This window comes from Salmo salar, chromosome ssa25, assembly GCF_905237065.1.
Source record: "Salmo salar chromosome ssa25, Ssal_v3.1, whole genome shotgun sequence".
Taxonomy (NCBI): domain Eukaryota; kingdom Metazoa; phylum Chordata; class Actinopteri; order Salmoniformes; family Salmonidae; genus Salmo; species Salmo salar.
In genome coordinates this window covers 11,338,222-11,362,320 of record NC_059466.1, presented here as the reverse complement: position 1 = coordinate 11,362,320, position 24,099 = coordinate 11,338,222, and the positions used below count along the sequence as shown (strand labels likewise).

Below are 24,099 nucleotides of genomic sequence, written 5' to 3'. Positions count from 1 at the left end.
GTGCTTCACGGTTGGGATGGTGTTCTTCGGCTTGCAAGCCTCCCCCTTTTTCCTCCAAACATAACGTTGGTCATTATGGCCATCAGACCAGAGGGCATTTCTCCAAAAAGTACAATCTTTGTTCCCATGTGCAGTTGTAAACCGTAGTCTGGATTTTTATGGCGGTTTTGGAGCAGTGGCTTCTTCCTTGCTGAGCGGCCTTTCAGGTTATGTCGATACAGGACTCGTCTTACTGTGGCTGTAGATAATTTTATACCTGTTTCCTCCAGCATCTTCACAAGGTCCTTTGCTGTTGTTCTGGGATTGATTTGCACTTTTCGCACCAAAATACGTTAATCTCTAGGAGACAGAACGCAGCTCGTTCCTGAGCGGTATGACTGCTGTGTGGTCCCATGGTGTTTATACTTGCGTACTATTGTTTGTACAGATGAACGTGGTACCTTCAGGCGTTTGGAAATTGCTCCCAAGGATGAACCAGACTTGTGGAGGTCTACAATGTTTTTTCTGATGTCTTGACAGATTTCTTTTGATTTTCCCATGATGTCAAGCAAAGAGGCACTGAGTTTGAAGGTAGGCTTTGAAATACATCCACAGGTACACCTCCAATTGACTCAAATGATGTCAATTAGCCGATCAGAAGCTTCTAAAGCCATGACAATTTTCCAAGCTGTTTAAAGGCACAGTCCAACTTAGTGTATGTAAACTTCTGACCCACTGGAATTGTGATACAGTGAATTATAAGTGAAATAATCTGTCTGTAAACAATTGTTGGAAAAATGACTTGTGTCATGCACGAAGTAGATGTCCTGGCTGACTTGCCAAAACTATAGTTTGTTAACAAGAAATTTGTTGAGTGGTTGAAAAAAGAGTTTTAATTACTCCAACCTAAGTGTATGTAAGCTTCTGACTAAAAATATCAAAAAAGTTCAAATGATTGAGCGACAGGTTGGTGGCAAAAAAATCTGTATCCCTTCTGCGCTGCGTCAGCACAATGGACAAAGCGTATTGCGGTGTGTGTAGGGAGGCTATGGAAAGCCACTCAGCGGACAGGTGCAGTATGACTCCTTTGGCTCATCTCTCTGGTAGGCTAAGTGAATGTGATACGCCTCCACCTGTAATATTTTGATTTCTAAGCGTGGAGTCAAGTGAACCAGTTTGGGACAGGTGAGGACTCCGTGTTGGAGACTGAGCTGTCTCCATCCTGCTCATCTGCTGTTCCTATGGGGTGTGCTCTGCAGGAGTGTCTGCTCTACTGTATGGGCAGGTAGGGGCGTGGATCAGAAAACTAGTCAGTATCTGGTGTGAACACCATTTGCCTCTCCTTTGCATAGAGTTGATCAGGTTGTTGATTTTGGCCTGTGGAATGTTGTCCCACTCCTCTTCAATGGCTGTGTGAATTTGCTGGATATTGGCGGGAACTGAAACACGTTGCCGTACACGGCGATCCAGAGCATCCCAAACATGCTCAATTGGTGACATGTCTGGTGAGTATGCAGGCCAAGAAAGAACTGGGAGATTTTCAGACTACAGGAATTGTGTACAGATCCTTGCAACATGGGGCTGTGCTTTATCATGCTGAAACATGGGGTGATGGCGGCAGATGAATAGCACGACAATGGGCCTCAGGATCTCGCCACGGTAACTCTGCTCAATCAAATTGCCATCAATAAAATGCAATTGTGTTTGTGGTCCAAAGGTGATCATTTGCCCACTGAAGTCGGTTACGACGCTGAACTGCAGTCAGGTCAAGGCCCTGGTGAGGACGACAAGCAAGCAGATGAGCTTCCCTGAGACAGTTTCTGACAGTTTTTGCAGAGATTCTACGGTTGTGCAAACCACCAGTTTCATCAGCGGTGGTCATTCCTACAGTCAGCACGCCAATTGCATGCTCCCTCAAGACTTGAGACTGTGGCATTGTGTTGTATGACAAAACTGCCTTTTTTGTCCCCAGCACAAGGTGCACCTGTGTAAAGATCATGCTGTTTAATCAGCTTCTTGATATGCCACACCTGTCAGGTGGATGGATTATCTTGGCAAAGGAGAAATGCTTATTAACATGGATGTAAACAAATTTGTGCACAAAATTTGAGCGCAATAAGCTTTTTGTGTATGTGGAACATTTCTGGGATCTTTTATTTCAGCTCATGAAACCAACACTTTACATGTTGCGTTTATATTTACCATTCTCCAAGTGGAAACGTTGTTTTGGACAGCTCACGAACTGCACAACACTTGCAGTAAATAACTTTTGGTTTGTTGAATTGCATTTACCAGTTTGCTGTACATTTCTTCGTTGTAGTTGTTCGGAGAGTATTTGTCCGGTTTCTCCACTATGTTTAATGTTGCGCTCTTTAGCGCGCATAGATATACCTGGCCTACGCGCCAAGAAGAAGTGTGGTCAAATGAATTTAAATGCCTGTTTGGGTATGTTCTAGTTAGTTTACTTTTGGGTAACTCAAGGGGAGGCTGTATCTGAGCCTGAATGACCCCACCTGTGCTTTATTGGTTAAGACAGGTTTTTCCTGATGAGAGGCTTTTTCTTTTGAATGCTGACATTTTGAAGTCAGACCTTTTGTAAATATATAGATTTGTAAATATCACCGTCATCTTTGAAACGCCAGCGCTGTGTAGATAAATCCAGCACTAATTTGCACCGCTACCTGCCTGCCTCATGCTGAGTCTTTGTCCTAACGATTGCTAGAAGGACCCTATTTTATGCTGATAGAAGCACAGAGGAGTTGGGCTACAGATTTTGCGCCAACCTGTCATAATCTTCGTCGTCTGAAGAGGAGAAATCATCGGACCAATATGCAGCGGGTATATTGCTCATCTTCGATTTATTGAAGGTAAACATACTTAAACAAAATAACGACGATAACAGCCCAGTAAGGTGCACAGACTAAACCGGAAACAACCACCCACAAACACAAGTGAAAACAAACACACTTAAATATGGCCTCCAATTAGAGAAAACGACAACCAGCTTCCTCTAATTGGAGGTCATTGAAAAAAAACACAACATAGAAATAGAAAACTAGAAAAACCACATAGAAATAGAAAACATAAACCAAAACCCCGAAATACACTAAACAAACACCCCCTGCCACGCCCTGACCAAACTACAATAACAAATAACCCCTTATACTAGTCAGGACATGACACAACCTGTCACTTCAAAAGCACTCAATGGTCTCAGATTCTCTGCATTCGAACGTTAGGTTCATTGTGGTATAGTGTGATATAAGCAGAATTCAATATAATTCCAATGCAAAACCCCACCCCAAAATATTTGCCCCCCTTGCCTATTTCAACTGCCCTTTATTCACTTTACCCTGGTGCCCGGTGTGCCTTAACCCTAACCCTTATTCTAAACCTGACCTTAACCTTAGCAAGCAGTTACTTATTAGCAGATGGACTATCCGGGCTATCCAAATAGTGTGACCAGGACTGCTTATACACTGTCAAAATAATAAAACTGTGAAAATAAAAGCACTTTTGGCATCCTCCTCCGTACATTTTTCAAATGCCTCCTTAGGGGCTTGGATCATATGTAAATGCCCGTAATATTTAACAGATTTAGACCAAGATTACATTAAGCACCACAATGTTCACACAAGTGCTCCTCTTTCCCATGGGCCTCCAGTTTTGCTTGCCGTTTTTCATGCTTCCTCTGTTTTCTTTGATGGTTTTGTCCAGGCCGTCCTTGTTTTAATGCGCCCCTATTCTGACGTATCATGTACTCTACTTTTCCAGGAAACATCTCTGAGTTGTCAGTAATCTGGAGGTTACTGCAGCATCACAAACACAGGCTGTGTGCTAAATGACACCCTATTCCATATATACTGTAGCGCACTACTTTTATCAGAGCCCTCATTTTGGAGCTGAACCCACATTAAATGGAATCCAATATTTCCAGCCCACTTCCTGAACATCATGGCTAGAATAACATTTTGGTGTCGATTAACTGCTGAGACATCACTAGACTGATAGCTTGCATCTAAAATGGCACCCTATTTCCTACATAGTGCACTACTTTTGACTAGAGCCCTGTGGGCCCTCGTCTTAAGTAGTGCACTATGTCTAGGGAAAAGGGTGTCATTTGGGATGCAGACATAGAATCCAGAAGTGGCACTCCTGTCCGAGGCATGGCATCCTCAGTCAGCTAATATCATCCCCAGCAAATATCTCTTCTATTCTCAGCCCTTCCCGTGTTTGTGCGAGCCAGCCAGCCAGGTAGTTTTAGACTCCTGCTTGTTCCTGTGGATGCAGCAACTCTAATCAGTCAGGGCGAAACAAGAGTTGTCTGCTCACCCACTGACATGTTTATTAAACATTCCTGTACACACACGCAAGCCAAGGACCCCTCCCATCTCCTACTATATACACACACACACACACACACACACACACACACACACACACACACACACACACACACACACACACACACACACACACACACACACACACACACACACACACACACACACACACACTAACATGCAAGGCAAGCAAACACGATCAGGACAGGGAGGCTACACTTGAGGACAACAAGATAATTGAAGTGAGGCAGGACAGGCAAGCTTTGGTTTTCCATTCCTTGAAGTGACCGTAGAGAGAGTTATTAGGAAGAGAACAAAAGATGGACCAGGGTTCAAATACTATTTGAATACGAGCCTGCCTAGAGTGCCAGATTGGTGGGGTTTACAGTTTTGGGAGTATTCTATTGGTTCCATCTCGCCAGGCAAGCACAGAGAAAGTATTTGAAAATATTTCAAATAGTGTTTGAACTGATGTTTGCCAGGGAATGGTGAAAATCACTGCCACAGGGTGCTGTCCTGCTCTGTTTCAGCCAGACGCTGTTCACAAATCCACACAGATGATCTCATCTTATGACCTCTCGTCTATTCATTAACATTTAGTACTGTCAATTCTGCCGTACTGGCTATTCCGCCAACAATGTATAGTCACGCAATGGGACTCTAGAGTGGAGTTATGCAAAGTTCACTGCACTTTTTGGCTACCTTTCACACTGCACATTTGGCTACTTTCTCTTTGAATGCTGTCGAGATTAAATCATGTATTCACAGTCTAAGTGAAAGCCTAGCAAAAAGAGAGAAGGAAGCTAGACAATATTTCCGAGGCTCACTACCTCGTCTTTCCTGCAAGGAATTCACAAAACCTCCTCTTCTTTCTCCTTGAAGATGGACTGCTGTCCTGATATAGGGTGACAAAGTGACAGTGGTGACAGATTCCTGGGCCAGGGCTGAAAACTGGTGAACGTGCATTTGTCTGGCTCCTTAGGATGCAGGGGGGGAGGGCAGTAACAGAGGCTGAACAGAACACTAGTTAACATGAGTGTCTTTCTCTGTGTCACTTGTGCAGGTGATGGACTGGATAGAGAACCATGGAGAGGCCTTCCTTAGCAAACACACGGGCGTGGGCAAGTCCCTCCACCGCGCCAGGGCACTGCAGAAACGCCACGACGATTTTGAGGAGGTGGCACAGGTGAGAGTTCAACTACTTGTGCCAATGAGAATATGTTTGCGGCCTTGCTAATAGTGTGTCATTGGTCATGCCCTGAATCATGTGAATCTCCTCCCCACATTGCTGAGGTGGAGTATCTGATCAAGGATCAGCTTCCCCACCTCCAAACCTAACCTTAACCATTAGTGGGGAAAATGTTTAACTGACCCCAGATCAGAGTTCAGGGGAAACTTCCTCAGGCATTGTGGATGGCATTTTGAAGTTGAATTGCCTCATCCATGCTACAATATTGACAAAGGCTGCATTTTCTGCAGCATTATACTACATTTGAACTGCAGCATTGTACTAGATTTGAACTCTGTAGGCTGTTATGCTATTCTGTCTAATGTCAAAGTGTTGAGGTGTCAGTGAAAGGGCAGACCACTGAACACTGTTCCAAGAGAAGACATGGTCAATGAACTGAACACTGACACATTGTTACAACCAAATTACTTATGGTTCTATTGTCCTTTTACAGCTTCCTATTAATGTTGTTCTAGTGTTCAAATGCAATTCACAGATGGCAGATTTGTATTGTTTTGAAGCAAGTTCGGCTATTATTCAGTGAGGATGTCAATTAAAGCTAGAATCCTTTGTTGCTAAATCCATTTTTGGACTTCTAAAGGAATCATATACTGTATACCCATTGATTATTGAAGAATATAACTTATACATGTCTCGTGCTCTTAGTTTAACTGCCTTGTCCCGTCAGAACCCAAAATATACTTTTGTTTTACACCAATGTTTGTAAACAACCTAAATGTAAACAATCACGGTATAGCCTAAAAACATGGTTAAAACTGTACATTTGATATCATGGATGGTCATTCTTTGCATCCATAGCTCTGTCTATGAATTTGAGAGTGTTTTCATTTCTCCAGCCCCGTCCCTTAGCTTTTAGAGAAACACTTTTTTATTGTTTCAATGAAGGATTCTAGCTTTAAACTCAAAATATCGGAATGTTACGATTTTTCGTGGTTAGTTTTGATTGACAAGTGACAGAAAATGAGTATGCAATGAGAAATACATTCAGGCGTTTAAGAGACTCACAGAAATGGAATCCAAACCTAGTCATTTTAGCTTTAGTATGTTTTTTATGGGCTTGGCATGCAGGTTTGGTTTTTGCAGCCCATTGTAGCTGCAGTCCATATGAGAAAAGAGGCCAGAAGACTTAGACCAAGCAAGAACAAGCTGGAACCAGTCCACTGTGGAAATACACTTTCTAATTTCATCACACAGACAAACTGCACAAAGTAAGATGTTCTGCTTTAATAGGCTATATGACTATAGGTCACAAGTAGTACACAAGTAGATAGTGTCTGCGTCCCACCTGGCAACCTATTCCCTAGTGCAGTACTTTTGACTAGGGACCATAGGGCTCTGGTCAAAAGTAGCGCACTATGTTGGGAATAGGGTGCCATTTGGGACGCAGAGGAGTATCTCATATCATCCAGCTACCCAGCAACATGGGACATGTAAAGGTAGGGATGTCCAGTAAATACAATCATTTCCAGTCACATTTCTTCCACTTTGCTAACCTCCTGAGTGTAATGGTAGCGGCATGAGCCGTGACTAGTGATAACACCAGCGTTAAGGGGATGTGGTTTTAATGCTAAATGGATGTGTAATCCTGGATTTACAACAATGTTTTAGCCCCTCCTGATGATGGACTGGCTTGATTTGGGCGACCGCTCTTTCGAGACGGACAATGTGTCTGTCTTCAGGGCAAGCAGAAGTCTGCCGGCATGTCCCAAAATGGCATGCTATTCCCTATATAGCGCACTACGTTTTCACCAGGGCCCATAGGGCTTTGGTCAAAAGTGGTGCGCTAGAGAATAGGGTGGCGTTTAGGACAGTCTGAAAGGCCTGAACATTATTTACCCTATTTTCAAACCGTGCACTTCTCTCTGGGGGAAAAGTGTACGAGATGAGGATGTTTAATTCACCCCTACTCCTGAAGGATGGATCAAATGGCTTAATGAATCAAATAAAGCACTTCATATTGGAATATTTGAAATTTGAGCTCCTTAAGATATGTACATATGGCACCATCATCTCCCCAAGACACCTCATCAAAGGAGATTGAAACCAAAGTCAAACCAACATTTTTTATTGGTGGGGGATCAGACATGGCTAGACGCATACGCCCACGTAAGTTCACACGCAAACAAATGCACGAACTCAAAGCCTTTCATTGATCCTCATCATAATAACTCATCCAGCAGTTTAGAGTGAATAAATCATCAAAAGAAAAGGATGTTAAAAAAACTCCTAATGACACCACGTTGAAATGACATCAGTTAATTATTCAGAGAGGTTGTGCTCGGATTCAATCTGCCATTGTAGATGGACCTCCTCCCCCGCAAATAGCCCGAATGGCACAAACAGTGTAGCTCTAATGACTGGCCTCAGATCTATTCTGCCTACAAAACATGCAATGGGGGATTTGTTTAGGCTGAGCACTTCTTAATGGGAAGAGCGAGAAAGAGGCACAAAGCTTTTGTTTCTGGCATCTGGTTATCAAGCCCAGAAAAGTCCTGCGCGTGGAACAGATTGAATAAAAGCGATACAGGGGGAATCTGGCAGAGTGTTAAAAAAGACTAGGGAAGAAGAGAGACGACTCCACCTCAGCCCAGCCATATCTGCGAAGGGAAAGCCTGAATGGCGTTATTGATTGCACCTCTCTGGAGGGATAAGATAATACGGAGGACAAGGGAGGAGTTTTCCTGAACCGATGAAAGCTATGTGCTGCCTGGGCTGGGCCTACTGCTGCTGCGTGGAATACACCCAACACCCCACTCTGGGTTCTTGTCCCACATGCCACCCTATCCCCCTACATAGTGCCCTAGGAATACGGCGCCATTTGGGACGCAGGCTATGTCTAACAGTGTGGGAGGAGTGGTTGAGTGATAGGGAATTGAAATGGAGAAGGTTTTTAATTGTGATATAATTCATAGCTGTTCTGGATTTTGCGTGTAATTTTGAAAATGTAGATGTGTGGGTTTTAATACAGCCTTTACTATACATCACTAGATAAGTACATAAGAGCCCTCTGTAATCCTGCTTACTGTATCCATGTGCTTTGAGTTGACCCTCCATTGTACCCCCCTATAATAAGCCGGTCCTCTCTCTTCACTATGAATAAATGTGATTTGGGCCAGAGCTACTGCCAATGTGACACAGGGAAGGGATCAGTGTGTGTACAACTGTTATAGGTATCCTAGGAGCGAGGAAGTGGTATTCTGATCTACAATACTCACATCAACCTGACAGTACAGGCAAATAAATCCACCTCCACAGCATGCCCTAAGTAAGACAGAGAAACCTATTTTTAATCTTCGTTTTACAGTCAATCAAAGCATGGATTTCAAATGTTAAATGTCAGCAGTCTGTTTTAAACCTTGTCCAATTTATTTGAGAAAAAAAGATGGATTAAGATATTTTGAAGGGGTAAAACAAATTATTACCACTTCAGAATTATTTGATTAACGAAGAAAGTATTAAGTGTCGTAACGACTCGGTAGGCGTGGCTGGCAGGTGGTTGGTAGGAAGGCATCGAGGAGGAACAATGACAGAAGTCCAACGCTTCTGGGGCACAGCCTAAACCAGGCTAGGCTGGCATATTTAGTCAAAATAAAATGTTCACAAAGCTGGTTCTCAAACATTAACGGAAAACAAAACACTCTCCCACTCTCCTTAAAACCTCTTAAGGATCAGGCCCTTTTTTTCAATTTCCACCCCTAAAATGACATACCCAAATCTAACTGCCTGTAGCTCAGGACCTGAAGCAAGGATATGCATATTCTTGATACCGTTTGAAAAGAAACACTTTGAAGTTTGTGGAAATGTGAAATGAATGTAGGAGAATATAACACATTCGATCTGGTAAAAGATAATACAAAGAAAAAACCAAACGTTTTTTTTGTACCATCATCTTTGAAATGCAAGAGAAAGGCCATAATGTATTATTCCAGCCCAGGCGCAATTTTGATTTTGGCCACTAGATGGTAGCAGTGTACGTGCAAAGTTTAGGCTGATCCAATGAACCATTGCATTTCTGTTCAAAATGTTGTACCAAGACTGCCCAAATGTGCCAAATTGGTTTATTAATGACTTTTCAAGTTCATAACTGTGCACTCTCCTCAAACAATAGCATAGTATTATTTCACTGTAATAGCTACTGTAAATTGGACAGTGCAGTTAGATTAACAAGAATTTAAGATTTCTGCCAATATCAGATATGTCTATGTCCTGGGAAATTTTCATGTTACTTACAACCTCATGCTAATCGCATTAACCTACGTTAGCTCAACAGTCCCGAGGTGGGGACACCGATCTTGTAGCGGTTTTAACTGAACCTAGAGTTAGCCTTAACTTTAAAGAAAACTAGCTGGGCTGCTACCAGCTTCACTTGTAGTCCGTTCACTTCTTCCTGTAGAGACCACAATGACCAGGGCTTCAAACAAATGTCTATAGAGCTCAGCCTCCAGCGTCCAGCCAGGAGCTCCCCTGTGCTGAACTAAAGCAGGCCTTTGAATTTCTCCAGACTGCGTTGCAGCCTAATGAGGCCGAGTGGCCTCAGGTGTGGGCCGAGCCCTGCAGTCTAGCTTTCTGCAGCCTACAATGCTGGTTGTGGGGCGTGGCTGACACTCCAAACAGTGGCTTTCCCCGCCCACATCACCAGGGCACCACACTTTGGATAATGGAAGATTGGAACCCCCACCATACGTAATGTAAATGAGCCTTGTTTGGACTTCAGTGCCAGACAGACACAGTAGGTAAGGAGACAGATAGGATTTGAATTACATGACTGTGATTATGATGAGGCCCACAGTGTTAAATCTTCTCCAGGATGCGTGTCACTAGGTAAGGGTCCGACCTTAGCGTGTTGAATCGCTAAAAGTATCCCCATATGGCATCTTTATTCCTAAATGGCCCAGAATGGATCCCACATGGCACCCTACTGCCTGTCTAGTGCACTACCTTTGACCAGAGCCATATGCACCCAGTGAATGTGCCACAACCTTACGGGAGGTGACCAGTTCCCGAGCCTTTGGGATATCCATCCTAGTCAGATCACCACGCTGCTACTTGTTACACGCTACATGCTAGCCAGGCATTAATCCATCCTGCCCTGATGGCCGGTGCTCTACTGACTTAGTCCCCACTGTCGTGTTGATCCAGAGACAACACTTGCCAAGCTGTGGGATTACTACGTAGGGATAGCCAGGGATTTACCCTGCCACTCTGCACAGTTTTGGGGCAATTTAGTAGTGGAGGCATCCATCGGAGAGAGAGGTCTTGCCTGTCTATGGTGATGAAGGAGAGAGAGACAGGAATGCAGTAGTCAGTCAAAGCATGCAGAGAGAGAGTGCAGACAGACACAATTTCAATGAACTTAGAGACACCAGAGTTGCAGCGGTAAGATTCGGTAGAGTACACCTTGCAGACCCAGTTCTCTACCTACTTGTGTTGCGGTCATCTAACTGAGCTGCACTTTGTCTCCTCTGGGTACCAGAACACCTACACCAACGCAGACAAGCTCCTGGAGGCGGCCGAGCAGCTGGCCCAGACTGGGGAATGTGACCCGGAGGAGATCTACAAAGCAGCGCGACACCTGGAGGTCAGGATCCAAGACTTTGTCCGGCGGGTGGAGCAGAGGAAACTGCTGCTGGACATGTCTGTCTCCTTCCACACCCACACCAAGGAGGTAAGACCTTTGAACCCTGACCTGCATGATCACGTTCTATGTCTGGAACGTTCTGGGGTTCAGTGACCCATTTTTTTATGTTTGGGAGTGGATGTGGTAGGATGCAGTGGCTGTGTCGGTTTCCTTCCGCACCCACACTGAAGATGTAACAGCCCTGACCTGCATGATGGTTCACGCTCCCTGTCCTTGACAGCAGTAACTTGGCGCAGGGTTGAGACTTGGGGCGGCTTGGTTTATGCGGCCTCAAGATGCCCGTCTGCGAGTGTCGCTGATCACTGCAGACAGACAGGGCATTCATACCAGCCATTCACAGAGGATCGCACCCAGATTACTAAAGTATGCAGGGAGTCTTCTCTCTAGTTAGCGCAGCCTGATCCATGCCAGATGTAAGAGACCAGCCTGGGCACCCTATTCCCTATATAGTGCACTACAATAGCCCACATCCTTGGTCAAAAGGTTGCTAATAGGGATGGACATTCTGTCTGTGTGAGGGCTACTTCACAGACCTACCACCGTCTAATCTTAAACTCTTTAAAATCATAGTGTCCAACTGTTATTTTTTTTACTTTTAACCTGATTTTGTGATGTTCACAAGTTAACAGTTCTCTCTCTCTCTCTCAATTCAATTCAAGGGGCTTTATTGGCATGGGAAATATATGTTAACATTGCCAAAGCAAGTGAAGTAGATAATATACAAAAGTGAAATAAAGAATGGAAATGAACAGTAAACATTACACTCACAGAAGTTCCAAAAGTATAAAGACATTACAAATGTCATATTATGTATATATACAGTGCTGTAACGATGTGCAAATGGTTAAAGTACAAAAGGGAACATAAATAAACACAAGTATGGGTTGTATTTACAATGGTGTTTGTTCTTCACTGGTTGCCCTTTTCTTGTGGCAACTGGTCACAAATCTTGCTGCTGTGATGGCACACTGTGGTATTTCACCCAGTAGATATGGGAGTTTATCAAAATCTGGTTTGTTTTCGAATTCTTTGTGGATCTGTGTAATCTGAGGGAAATATTTGTCTCTAATATGGTCATACATTTGGCAGGAGGTTAGGAAGTGCAGCTCAGTTTCCACCTCATTTTGTGGGCAGTGTGCACGTAGCCTGTCTTCTCTTGAGAGCCAGGTCTGCCTACGGTGGCCTTTCTCAATAGCAAGGCTATGCTCACTGAGTCTGTACATAGTCAAAGCTTTCCTTAAGTTTGGGTCAGTCACAGTGCTCAGGTATTCTTCCACTGTGTACTCTCTGTTTAGGGCCAAATAGCATTCTAGTTTGCTCAGCTTTTTTGTTAATTCTTTCCAATATGTCAAGTAATTATCTTTTTGTTTTCTCATGATTTGGTTGGGTCTAATTCTCTCTCTCTCTCTCTCTCTCTCTCTCTCATCTCTCTCTCTCTCTCTCTCTCTCTCTCTCTCTCTCTCTATTACTGAACAAGGGGTGGATGTGGTAGATGACCCTAGACAGCTTGCTGTTCTCCCCTCTTCCCCTAGCAGCTCTTCAGCGTGTAGTGTACTACTTTCGACCCGAACCCTACTGGCCCTGGTCAGAATTAGTGCACTATAAACCCTATGGGCCCTGGTCAAAAGTAGTGCTCTATAAAGTAATACGGTACCATTGTCTATCCCCTTAATGCGGCACATCCTTGAGCACCGGGACAGTGGGAAGACGTAAAAGGCCTGTGTAAGCTGGGCTGGGTGACCACTGCTTGTTGAGGTCTTCTGAGTCATTATCCTGCACTGCGGAGTACCACGATTCACCTGTGGAACTCTGGAGCAGGGTGGAGGAAATTTGTTTGGCTCAGCTCTCCTAATGGAGCCATCATTCATGAGCTACACACACACACACACCTACACGCACACCTACACACACATACACACACATCAATCGTGAGCTTGTCCCAGTGATCTATGAGAAGCAGTGGGAGTGTGGGTTTTAGGAGTCACAGCTGTTCCTCACAGCGCAGAGCAGAGAGTGACTAGGGAGAGTGATTGTGTGAAGTATCTTAGCGGAATCTCAGACTGAGAAAAGGAAAATGGCAATGATTTGAAAATCGCACATTTTATGGGGCGTATATAGTATATACGGCTGATATTAAACTGTTTGCTACCATTTTTAAGTCTCCACCTTGTACTATTTCCAACAGCCCACTCTGCAGTCTTTTCCAAAGCCGATTAATGTTATTCACTGTGTTCTGAGTGTAGGAGCAGCTTACCTTCTGACTGGCTTGCTGCTGTCTACATGATGCAGTGTGGTAGATTGCTTATGGATGACGGGCTGTATCTTAGATGGCACCCTATCCCCTATATAATGCACTACACTCTTACAAAAAGGGTTCCAAAAAGGTTCTTCGACTGTCCCCGTTAGGAGAACCCTTTTTGGTTCCAGGTAGAACCATTTTTGGTTCCAGGTAGAGCCCTTTTGAGTTCCGTGTAGAACCCTCTGTGGAAAGGGTTCAACGTGGAACACAAATAGATTCTACCTTGAACCAAAAAGGGTTCTTCAAAGGCTTCTCCTATGTGAACAGCCGAAGAACCCCTTTAGGTCCTAGGATAGCACCATATATTTTCTAAGAGTGTACTTTTGACCAGGCTTAGGGGTGACCCTATAAGGGTATAGGCCCTGGTCAAAAGTAGTGCACTATGTAGGGAATAGGGTGCCATTTGAGACGTAGACCAGACCAGGAAATGTTGTTGGACTCTGTTAGAACCGAAACTCAGTCTTTCTTTAGTACTTTACAGTTTGTGCTTTTAAGGGGCTCTGAGAGCTTGGCCCGAAGACGCGAACAAACCTGTGCTAAGACTGGCCTGAGATAAGACTCCTAGGGTCCGATTGTTATCCTGAAAGCCAAGGCCACATCCATTATTCATTTAGAGACCAATAGCATCCCAATAGCATTCCATCCCCCTTTTTCCTACGAAGTGCACTACCTTTGACCTGAGCCCAATGGGTGACTATGTGCCCTGGTCAAAAGTAGTACACTACATAGCGAATAGGGTGTCATTTGGGACGCTCAGTTCATAGGGCTGGTCAGTAGTAGTAGTCTACGGAGATGGCATTGCTTTTTAAAAGCCTAATGACACAAAATAGCCAGTTTACTGAGGGCACACTCACTGCATCAGATGCATCACTAATGCCACCAAATCCCTATCAACACCGGCTCAACGGACAATTACTGACAACTTTCAACTTACTGTTACTCGCTTGATGTGGTGTTCACTGCCAAGGGGAAGTTTTGTTGTTTGTATTTTCTCAGCTCAAGTAAAAGAAAACGATGCGCTCCGCTGAGCATTTTTGATTTACGAAGGGGCAATCACTCCACCGTAATGTATGAATCTTTTTCATTTCCCTCATCTGCTTTCTCCTCGGCTGCCTCCGCCTTCTGCTCGCGCTTATGGTTTTATCTTTATATCGATTGACATTTAATATACTTTCTAACAGAAAGCAGCAATTAGCTAAAAGAAATAAGGTTTTGGGCTGCTGTGCTGTGTGAGCTGAAAGAGACCCATTTGCATTCTGGACAGTGGTCTACACGGAGACATGGCCCGCGTCCCAAATGGTACCCTATTTCCCTTTATAGCGCACTACTTTTGACCAGTTTCCGTACCATGGGCTCTGGTCAAAAGAAGTGCACTTCGTAGGGATAGGGTGCCATTTGGGACTCTCCCACGAGTGCTCGGTCAGACTGCGCCCTCAAACAGACGAGGGAAGCAATCGGAGCCATGATTTAGCAGTCACACAGAGGGACTGTTGGAAAGCCTCTGTCTGTGTGCCACATGTTCACTCAGGGCAATATTACGAGATATGGTTGGGACAAGGCTTTTCCCAAATGGCACCCTACTTTTGACCAGAGCCCATAGGGGTCCAAACGGCTCATTCATGTGTTCGTTTAGGCTGCTTGATGTTGGCACTCTCTGTCCGTGTCCCAAATGGCAACCTATTCCCCATGGGCCCCGGTCAAAATGATTTCAGTGCACTATATAGGGAATATGTGCTATTTAGGATGGAAGCTAAATGAATTAGGAGGATACTTAACTATGGACTCCACATGAAACATAGAATATTGATATGCTCTCAGAGAATGCTCTAAGTGTCTTCTGACTGGCGCGTTTACATTAAGCGCCCCCCAAATTCATTCCAATGCAGGCGTTTTAGTTTTGATCAAATAGAGTGTAAATGTATGAACTATAGTAATTGAATAATTCATAATTTAATAATTTTGGTCAAATATAGTGTAAATGTAGGCGCCATAGTAATTTAATATAGGATTACAAACCCAGGATTACAGCTATTATGCACAATCTATTTCACCCTAATCCCATGTCTTAATTCAGGTTCATGGTGAAATCTGTGTGTAAGTGTGACGTGTGTGTTTGTACAGTATATTCTATTACAGTATTACAAACCTGGGATTACAAATAGTATTGCACAACCTATTTCACCCTAATCCCATGTCTAATCCTATTTCAGGTTCATGGTGAAATCTGTAAATGTGTGGTAGCTGTGTCGTGCCGGTCATGCCCAGTGCAGCGCAACAACAGCCAGGATCCTTCAGCTAAAGCAGGAGTCACACAGAGAAGCATGTTTAATTCTGAGCTCAGATCAGTCATGGGGAGCTGTTACCATGGGAACCACTAAGATGGCAACGCCACTCTCTGCTTTATTCATTTTTTATTTTTTTTACTCTTCAAAAAACACAGAGAATTCCCTCCGTATGTGTGTGTAGTCACAATCATGAGTGAAGTGAGCCAGTGTACAGGTTCGAGTGGAAATGATGACAGCGGGTGTGTCCCAAATGGCACTCTATTCCCTACATAGCGTGCTACCTTTGACCAGAGCCCTATAGGAATGTGGATTGGGCCCCGGTCAGAATTAGTGCACTATAAAGGGAATAGGGTGCCATTTGGGAGGGAGATGATGACGTTAGTATCCTGAGGTGTGTTTTTTTTGTTTTTTTTTGTGCGCCATTCTTTAATAATGTGGTTCCTGGAATTCAACGTGTCTGTTATGAGTTGTGTCATGCGAGATCTTGCCGTTGTACTTATCTTGTTCAATGATTAGGCTACGCTTGTTCTGTCGACCTCATTGGAGTGTTGCAAACAACACCTGAGCGTCCACTTGTAGTGCTCTCGTTGTGGTGCTCACCATCTTGACTCATTTCCATCTTCCAATTATTGTCTGTGGAGGAACACTTAGCGAGCAGTAAATCCATGCATCGTTTTATGGCTTGGTGCATTCGGGGTAAAGTGCCGTTATTGTCACGGATAAAATAATGAAAGTCTTCATACCAGATAAACTGTTATGAGAGTAACTCATTTCACAGGCTCGCCAGCCCGCCCGCGCACACACACACACACACTGCACCCTGAGAGAGTGAGAAGGGCATAGCAGCGTTACTTTTACCGTAATGTCCTATGAATATGCTTTGAGGACCAGCAGGCCTAGCAGGCCAAATCTATGTCCAGCAAGTTCATTTTTATGTAAATAGGAAAAACCTCAACGGTGCATCTCAGTAAAGCTTGAACCAACTACGAACGGTGAGGAAGTCTGCGTCTCAAATGACGACCTATTCCCTATATGGGCCCTGGTAAAAAGTAGTTGACTTTATATAAGGAATAGGCAATAGGGTGCCGTTTGGGACACAGTCTTGCCAAGCTAGCGTGTGCTGACACTGAAATGATGATGAAGCGGGTGCTGAACTTTGCGATTCGTTTCCCCCTCAACACAACCAAACGTCTCCTGCCAATTTACTCGGATTATGCTTCAGGTGTTGTGTGTAATTGTATATTCAAGCTCCTGTTCCCTCATTGAAATATTAAAGTGCCGTTAAATCTTTTTTTTTTTTGTGAAAAATAAAAGAAAGCGGTGTAGTTTGAGAAATGGGCGTCTGTTTTCGGTGCGTTTTGTGAGCAGTTCTCTAATTGTGGAGATGGAAATGAAAGTGGATTTCTTTCTTCCCCCGCTGTCAAACAAATGAGTCTAAAGTGAGATACAGTATATGCTGAGTACTTGTCCTGCGTATGTATTATACATATGAAGCAAAACCGAAAGGTTATTGTCTATTTTACTAAGTCAATGCATTGCTGTTGCTGCTATTGCTGCTTAAAGTTTCACCCATTGTGTCCATTACAGTCTGACCCTCAAGGTGTGAGTTATGTTGTTTTCTGTTGTAACGTCTCTCTCTCTCTCTCTCTCTCTCTCTCTCCCTCCAGCTGTGGACGTGGATGGAGGATCTCCAGAAGGAGCTGTTGGAGGAGGTGTGTTCAGACTCGGTGGAGTCAGTCCAGGAGCTCATCAAGCAGTTCCAGCAGCAGCAGACGGCCACCCTGGAGGCTACGCTCAACGTCATCAAGGAGGGAGAGGACCTCATCCAGCAGCTCAGGTCAGTGTTTTATGTGCTACATTTAGGGTGAAGTTGCCCCTATATGGTGTTCTGGGGTCAGTTTTACATTTCCCCCACTAATGGATAATGTTAGGAATGGGGGAAGCTGATCCTAGATCTGAACCTAGGGGAAACTTCACCCCGGAGTGTGCTACAGAGGCCTCCACCAGGGGACAGTGGGGAGAACTACGGGCTGATCTAGGATCAGTTTTGTCTATTAGATCATTATGAATTAAATTACACGGACGGGGGGACTTGATCCTAGATCAGCACTCCTACTCTAAGACCATTTGTACTGTACACTCTTAGAAAAAAGGGTTCCAAACGGGTAATTTGGCTGTCCCCATAGGGAACCCTTTTTGGTTCCAGGTAGAACTATTTTCGGGCCATGTAGAACCCTCTGGGGAAAAGGTTCTAAATGGAACTCAAAGGGGTTCTACCTGGAGCCAAAATAGGTTCTTCAAATGGTTCTCCTATAGGGACAGTAGAACCCTTTTAGGTGTACTCACTGCAGTCAACAAAACGCACTCACTTGTTTTATGGGCCACGGACCCTTTTGTGGGAGAGAGTGTCAAGTGTCCGAGACCATATATAGACTGCTGCACTATAAGGCTGTGTCCCATCCTATAGGGTGCCATTTGGGACGCACGACAAGTCTAATACTACATTGTGATAGGTGTTGTATTGCTAATCCACTCCAGGGGCAGGTGTGTTAACCTTTTACTGCAGTGGGCTAAATCAGGGTCACACAGACTGTTTCTTGGTAGTCTTAAACAAATGTAATTTAAAACAAAAGTATAAAAAAATAAGACACCTGTACCATGTCAGATATAGGGCACATTTTTTCGGCTGGTGTTAAGTTTGCAATTTCTTCATGTAAAAACTGGCGCACAGGCATTTACCAGCCCTAACAACCAGGTTACCTGTCACGTCCTGACCAGTATAGAGTATTTTTGGTTATTGTAGTTTGGTCAGGACGTGGCAGAGGGTAGTTGATGTATGTATTATGGGGTTTGTCACTGGTCTATGTCTGTGTTTCTATGTCTAAGTTGATTGGGGTTGGACTCTCAATTGAAGGCAGGTGTGTTGAGTTGCCTTTGATTGGGAGTCCTATATAGTAGGGTGTGTTTGTCTTTGTTTTTTGTGGGTAGTTGTTTGAGAGCACTGCTTTTTGTTGAGCCTGCTTTCACTGTTTCATGTCGCTAGTTTGTTTATTGTTTTCTTCCGTGGTGTTCGCATTATTTTATAAATAAATATGTTGAGCACGAAACCCGCTGCGCCTTGGTCCCATTCTCTCTACGACGACAAGTGTGACATTACCTGTCTTATATCAGCTCGTTTGCGCTCAGATGGTCGGGGTGGAAATATTTGAGGTGTATCCTTAAAAACCTGATCCAAAGTGCTAATTTCAGACAGCGCTGGTCGGGATATTTAAGACCTACCAAAAGATGGTTTTAGCTGTAACGCAGTTGGTTATGGCATGCATTTTGACAACGGAAATGCAGCCTATCCAGCCGTGCCGATCACTGTCCATATGCGCATGGTACAAGAGTAGCCCAATGTGCTTTTGGTGCCTGTATACTTTGTATTTACAAACATTAAAAAACAATTGTTTTTTCCCATTTAGTTTTATTTAATTAAAAACCAAGCATATCCTCCCCTCTCAATTAAGGCAGTTTTTTTGTCTGCCCGATGCAATCGCAAAGTAGTCAAGACTGTGGATAAAGGGTTTGGCTCTTGAGACCGTGTGGAAATACATCTTAATCACCAAAGCTTTATTAAAAGATCAAGTTTAAGAGGAGTAAGACAGTGAGCTGACATTCCATTATATATCTATGTATAGTAGGCAGGCCTACATTATTTTAGCCGTGCAGGTACTGTTCTGGACAGGCGTAAAACCCCCTCCATGATGTAGGCTACGTGTCCATGCCCATCATGAAACCAGAGATGGATAACTCGGTGTATACCGGTGAACCTCATATTTAGAAGTTACTGTATCTGTCATCCTGTAAAAATTGATTGTTTTCATATGTTCAAACCCCGAGCCCTCCCCAACTATAACGAAGGCTGGTTCAACAGAAATGTGTCTTTTTTTTAATCCTGGCAATTTTATTATATCGTTACATTTAAACATGTATTTATTTTTGTTGTTGTTGTTGTCGTTGTTAATTTTATTACAACCAAACGTATTAGAATGATTCCCCTTTCCTGGTTTTATGGTGACAATGTCTGTACGCACGCTTGCAGTAAAACTTCTGGAGATGTGTGAATGTGATCTGATCTGTAAAATGGTTGCAATTATGTTCATAAAACAGGTCTATTTGGGAGCAGTAAAACGCTGTGTGGACATTCTCCCTTTCTATCCATATTGGATCTTTGTCCAGCTACTGTGAAAAGTTTGGATGTGCGTAAAACCCTCCATGCCAGCGTTGTTTTAATATTATACGCCCACTGGGAGAAATGATGGTGCCCGTAAGTGTGACATAGCCTATTTAAAACAAGTTGTTTTAAATTTTATTCAAATTATTTGTTCTCTTTTTAGGCCTTATCATTAATTTAATTAGGCTATTCCATAGAGCTGCCTCGTTTATTACATATTTTACATCCTCTCTTATTGAACACTAACACCATGACAAGAACACCCCCGTTGTGTCTATTTTGCTATTCTCTACGGGGCACTACTAGAGTCCTAGCGGCCCTGGTCAAAGAGTGCGCAATAAAGGGATAACGTTAATAGGTTGCCATTTGAGCCTTGGTCTTATTACTCCCTGTCTCACAGCTCAGGTTTCTCTCTCTCTCTCTCTCTCTCTCTCTCTCTCTCTCTCTCTCTCTCTCTCTCTCTCTCTCTCTCTCTCTCTCTCTCTCTCTCTCTCTGGGCTCCAGGGACGCTGCAATGTCCACCAACAAGATGCCCCACAACAGCTCCATCGCCCACATCGAGAGTGTCCTGCAGCACCTGGACGAGGCCCAGGGCCAGATGGAGGAGCTGTTCCACGAGAGGAAGATCAAGCTGGACATCTTCCTGCAGCTACGCATCTTTGAGCAGTACACCATCGAGGTGTGAGCGGGACGACGGCGGCTGGGGGAGGGGGGAGAGGGGGCTCAGGTGGCCGGTCGATGGGAGTGTGGGGGGGGGGGGAGCTACTGTGTACTGTGCCCATCTGCTGGCCACACAGTAATCTAATGATCGTAGTGTATGGCTTGGAGAGACCTAATGTCAGTTGACTTTGATAGATAACTGCATGCAGTGCTGCTCTCCTACTATCTCCTAGACCTGAGACGTGCTGTGAATTACCATTGGGTTTGTATTATATGCAACGGTGTCATTATGAACTATAATATGGGGAGAGCTATATACTGTTCTTATAGATGTACAGTATGCCTAAGGGAAGAGATTTGGTTATGTTATTGTTTCACAATATCATCTGAGCTGCACATAATGACTTAATGACAAGACTCTCAGTGTATCAAGCATCTCAGAGTAGGGATGCTGATCTAGGATCAGTTTTGCCTTTTAGATCACAATGAATAAGACTACATGGACAGAGGGGCCCTGATCCCGGATCAGCACTCGTACTCTGAGATGCTTGATACATGCGGCCCCAGGTGTGCCATCCAGGTGTAACACTAACAACATTGTTAACCTCTGACCTTTGCCCTCTGCTCTCCCTGCAGGTGACGGCGGAGCTGGATGCGTGGAACGAGGACCTGCTGCGCCAGGTGAACGACTTCAACTCGGAGGACCTGACCCTGGCCGAGCAGCGGCTGCAGCGCCACACGGAGCGCAAGCTGGCCATGAACAACATGACCTTCGAGGTGATGCAGCAGGGACAGGACCTGCACCAGTACATCATGGAGGTCCAGGCCTCAGGTAAACACTGACAGCCACTCATATTGCGCAGTGATAGGGGGAAACACTGAACTGTATCTCTTTTGCTCCCTAATGACACTCTTGTCACTGGATGTTTCTATGCTCCGTGATATAAAGATTGTGTAACTCACATGGTGTGTAGTTCTGCCATGAGAGTCTACAGGTACAGTATGTAACAGGGCTAGGTGTAGAATGGGTTAAAAGAGAGGGACAGGAGAGTAAATGGGTAGGTTTGCTGCCCTGCCAACTCAGAGAGAGCAGCGGTCCACCCACCGTACCACCTGACTTGGGCTCATGTGGAAGGATCTGATAGTAGTGAGGGATGGAGGGAGGGTGGTAGAAGTTCAGAGGGGTAGTAGAAGTCTTATCTGAACATCTGTGGAGTTCACCATCTGGAGAGAGGGAGAGGAGTCAGGAATTAGGTTTGAAAAGCAAGGCTTACCTTCCCCCTCAGCACAATCCTCTTACCTGCTTCACTGCACTGCATGGGGTTTAATACTAGGCCTGGGCTGCATCCCAAATGGCACTCTGGGAAAAGCACTCAATCTGGGCCACCCTCGTGTGCCCTTCATGGACTGTGTGGTCTGTGACATCCCCCTCTGTCCTGACCAATGGAGACTTAAGCCCTTCAAAGGTGTGGGCTGGACTCTCGACAATATTTCTCCCTGGAAGATGGAGTTAAAATGTGACCAAGTGTAGGGTCACATCTTAACCTGTACAGTATAGACATTTGTATTGATGTTTTTTGGAGTGGTACTCCTCCTCACTATGTTTGTGTCCTAAATGGCGCCCTATTCCTTTTGAAGTGCACTACTTTTGACCAGGGCGCCTAGTGTGCCATTTGGAACGCACAACACTGTTTTCTTTTCTCATCAGATACACTTGATAACCCTGTGGTTTTGGGTAGTCACAGGAATTATTTAATTAGACATTGAAGTGAGGTGTTGTCTTTTCAGGTCGGGTGATTTAATTCATTGAGAAAGAACAAGGCGGATAGAAATTAGCTGGCGTTCATTGGAGAAGGACTAGTGCACTAGCTCCACCTAGTGGTACAGTTTATATCACCTTATGAGGTCTCCTATTGCACGGCGAAACCCTCAACTGTATGGGAGCTTTCCAAATGGCACCCCGTTCCCTATATAGTGTACAACTTTTGACCTGGGCCAGTAGGGCTCTCAACAATAATGCTAACCATCTCATTGGATTTAAAGATCAGTGAAAAAAAGACGAAAAGATTGCAAATCCAATCAGTTTTCCACGTTAATTCAACACCCTCACATTTCATTATCAATAACACGGGAATGACACTGTTTCAACCAGTTTGTCTGAACACAAGACAAAGGCATAGCTTCATTTATGGTTGGTAACTACTTGTGGCTGTATGATGTCATGCCGTAATGACCGTGGTCCTGTGTGGTGTTCTAGGCATTGAGTTGACTGGGGAGAAAGAGGTGGATCTGGCCACTCAGGTCCAGGAGCTGCTGGAGTTCCTCCATGAGAAGCAGCATGAGCTGGACGTCAGCGCTGACCAGACCCAGAAGAGACTGCAGGAGTGTCTGCAGCTCCGCCACCTGCAGTCTGAGGTCAAACAGGTGGGTGTACACCCATGCTTATATTTTAGAAGGGGTAACGAGGGAGAACTGGGCTGGTGAGAGTCCAGGGCTGTCTCTAACACGCACACACTCGCGCAAACACACACACACACACATGCAAACCCGCATGTGCAAATATACACACACGTCCACCCAGCAGAATACACCCTACGTCAAACAGTCAGTGTGAGTGCATGGCTGCCAGCAGAGGTTCAATATTTGATCAATGACCGGCTTGTATTAGCTTCTTGGTGAAGACAGCTGTTCACTCCTCTCAAACGTTTTTGCCTACTGATCTGCCTGTATGGCCTAGAGTCAAATGTGAAGTCAATGTATGCCAGTGCCATTGAAAAACACTCAACTCGATTATTGAATCATTTCTCAGACAGGCTAGTAATGTATTGTCTGTGTCAATCTGAGCGTGCCTCTCAAACGGTACCCTATTCCCTATATAGTGCACTACTTTTGACTAGAGCCCTATGGACTATGTAGGGAGTAGAGTGCCGTTTGGGACGCACCCTGAGAGAGCAAGCTCTCTGGGGAAATTTCAATGTGAATGACAGTTTGACAGAGAGCACATTAAGCTGTGTGCCTTCCTCACTGTACAAGAAATATACAAACTGTGGAAATACAGAGGAATAAAATCTGCTGGATCGCTCTCTGACTGAAGTCTGACGGACCGTCCACGTAGCAAATCGCCTCTTAATGTCAAATGAAATATAACAATGAATGATTAAGCCTCAATATCAATGCAAGTGGATATGTATTGGATAAATGCTGCAGTTTCTGTAAATAATGGATGATATTTGTCGCAGTGCTAGTGACACACATAATGTACGCCACATGTCGATGGTCAGTAGTTACCGCTCTTGCTGTTATTGACCGTTTTTCAAGTCTCAGGGCTCCTAGGAAAAGAGATGTCGATCTCAATCGTACTTCCCTGGTGAAAATGTACCTCATATACTTTATAAAGGAGAAATAAATGAAACAGTGTGCACTGTTAAAT

The 24,099-nt window shown here is 44.4% G+C and overlaps 1 protein-coding gene across 4 annotated transcripts in view; it reads left to right on the top strand.

Moving 5' to 3' along the window:
• The window catches only part of LOC106586158 (kalirin), a 261,879-nt gene that overhangs the window by 150,100 nt on the left and 87,680 nt on the right, over positions 1-24,099 (top strand). For all 4 annotated transcript variants that reach the window (XM_014173062.2, XM_014173066.2, XM_014173061.2 and 1 more), the window contains exons 10-15: positions 5,386-5,508; positions 11,045-11,236; positions 17,461-17,630; positions 20,514-20,688; positions 21,306-21,501; positions 22,927-23,093. In XM_014173062.2, the coding sequence (XP_014028537.1) occupies positions 5,386-5,508; positions 11,045-11,236; positions 17,461-17,630; positions 20,514-20,688; positions 21,306-21,501; positions 22,927-23,093 (1,023 nt within the window). The remainder of the gene's footprint in view (positions 1-5,385; positions 5,509-11,044; positions 11,237-17,460; positions 17,631-20,513; positions 20,689-21,305; positions 21,502-22,926; positions 23,094-24,099) is intronic.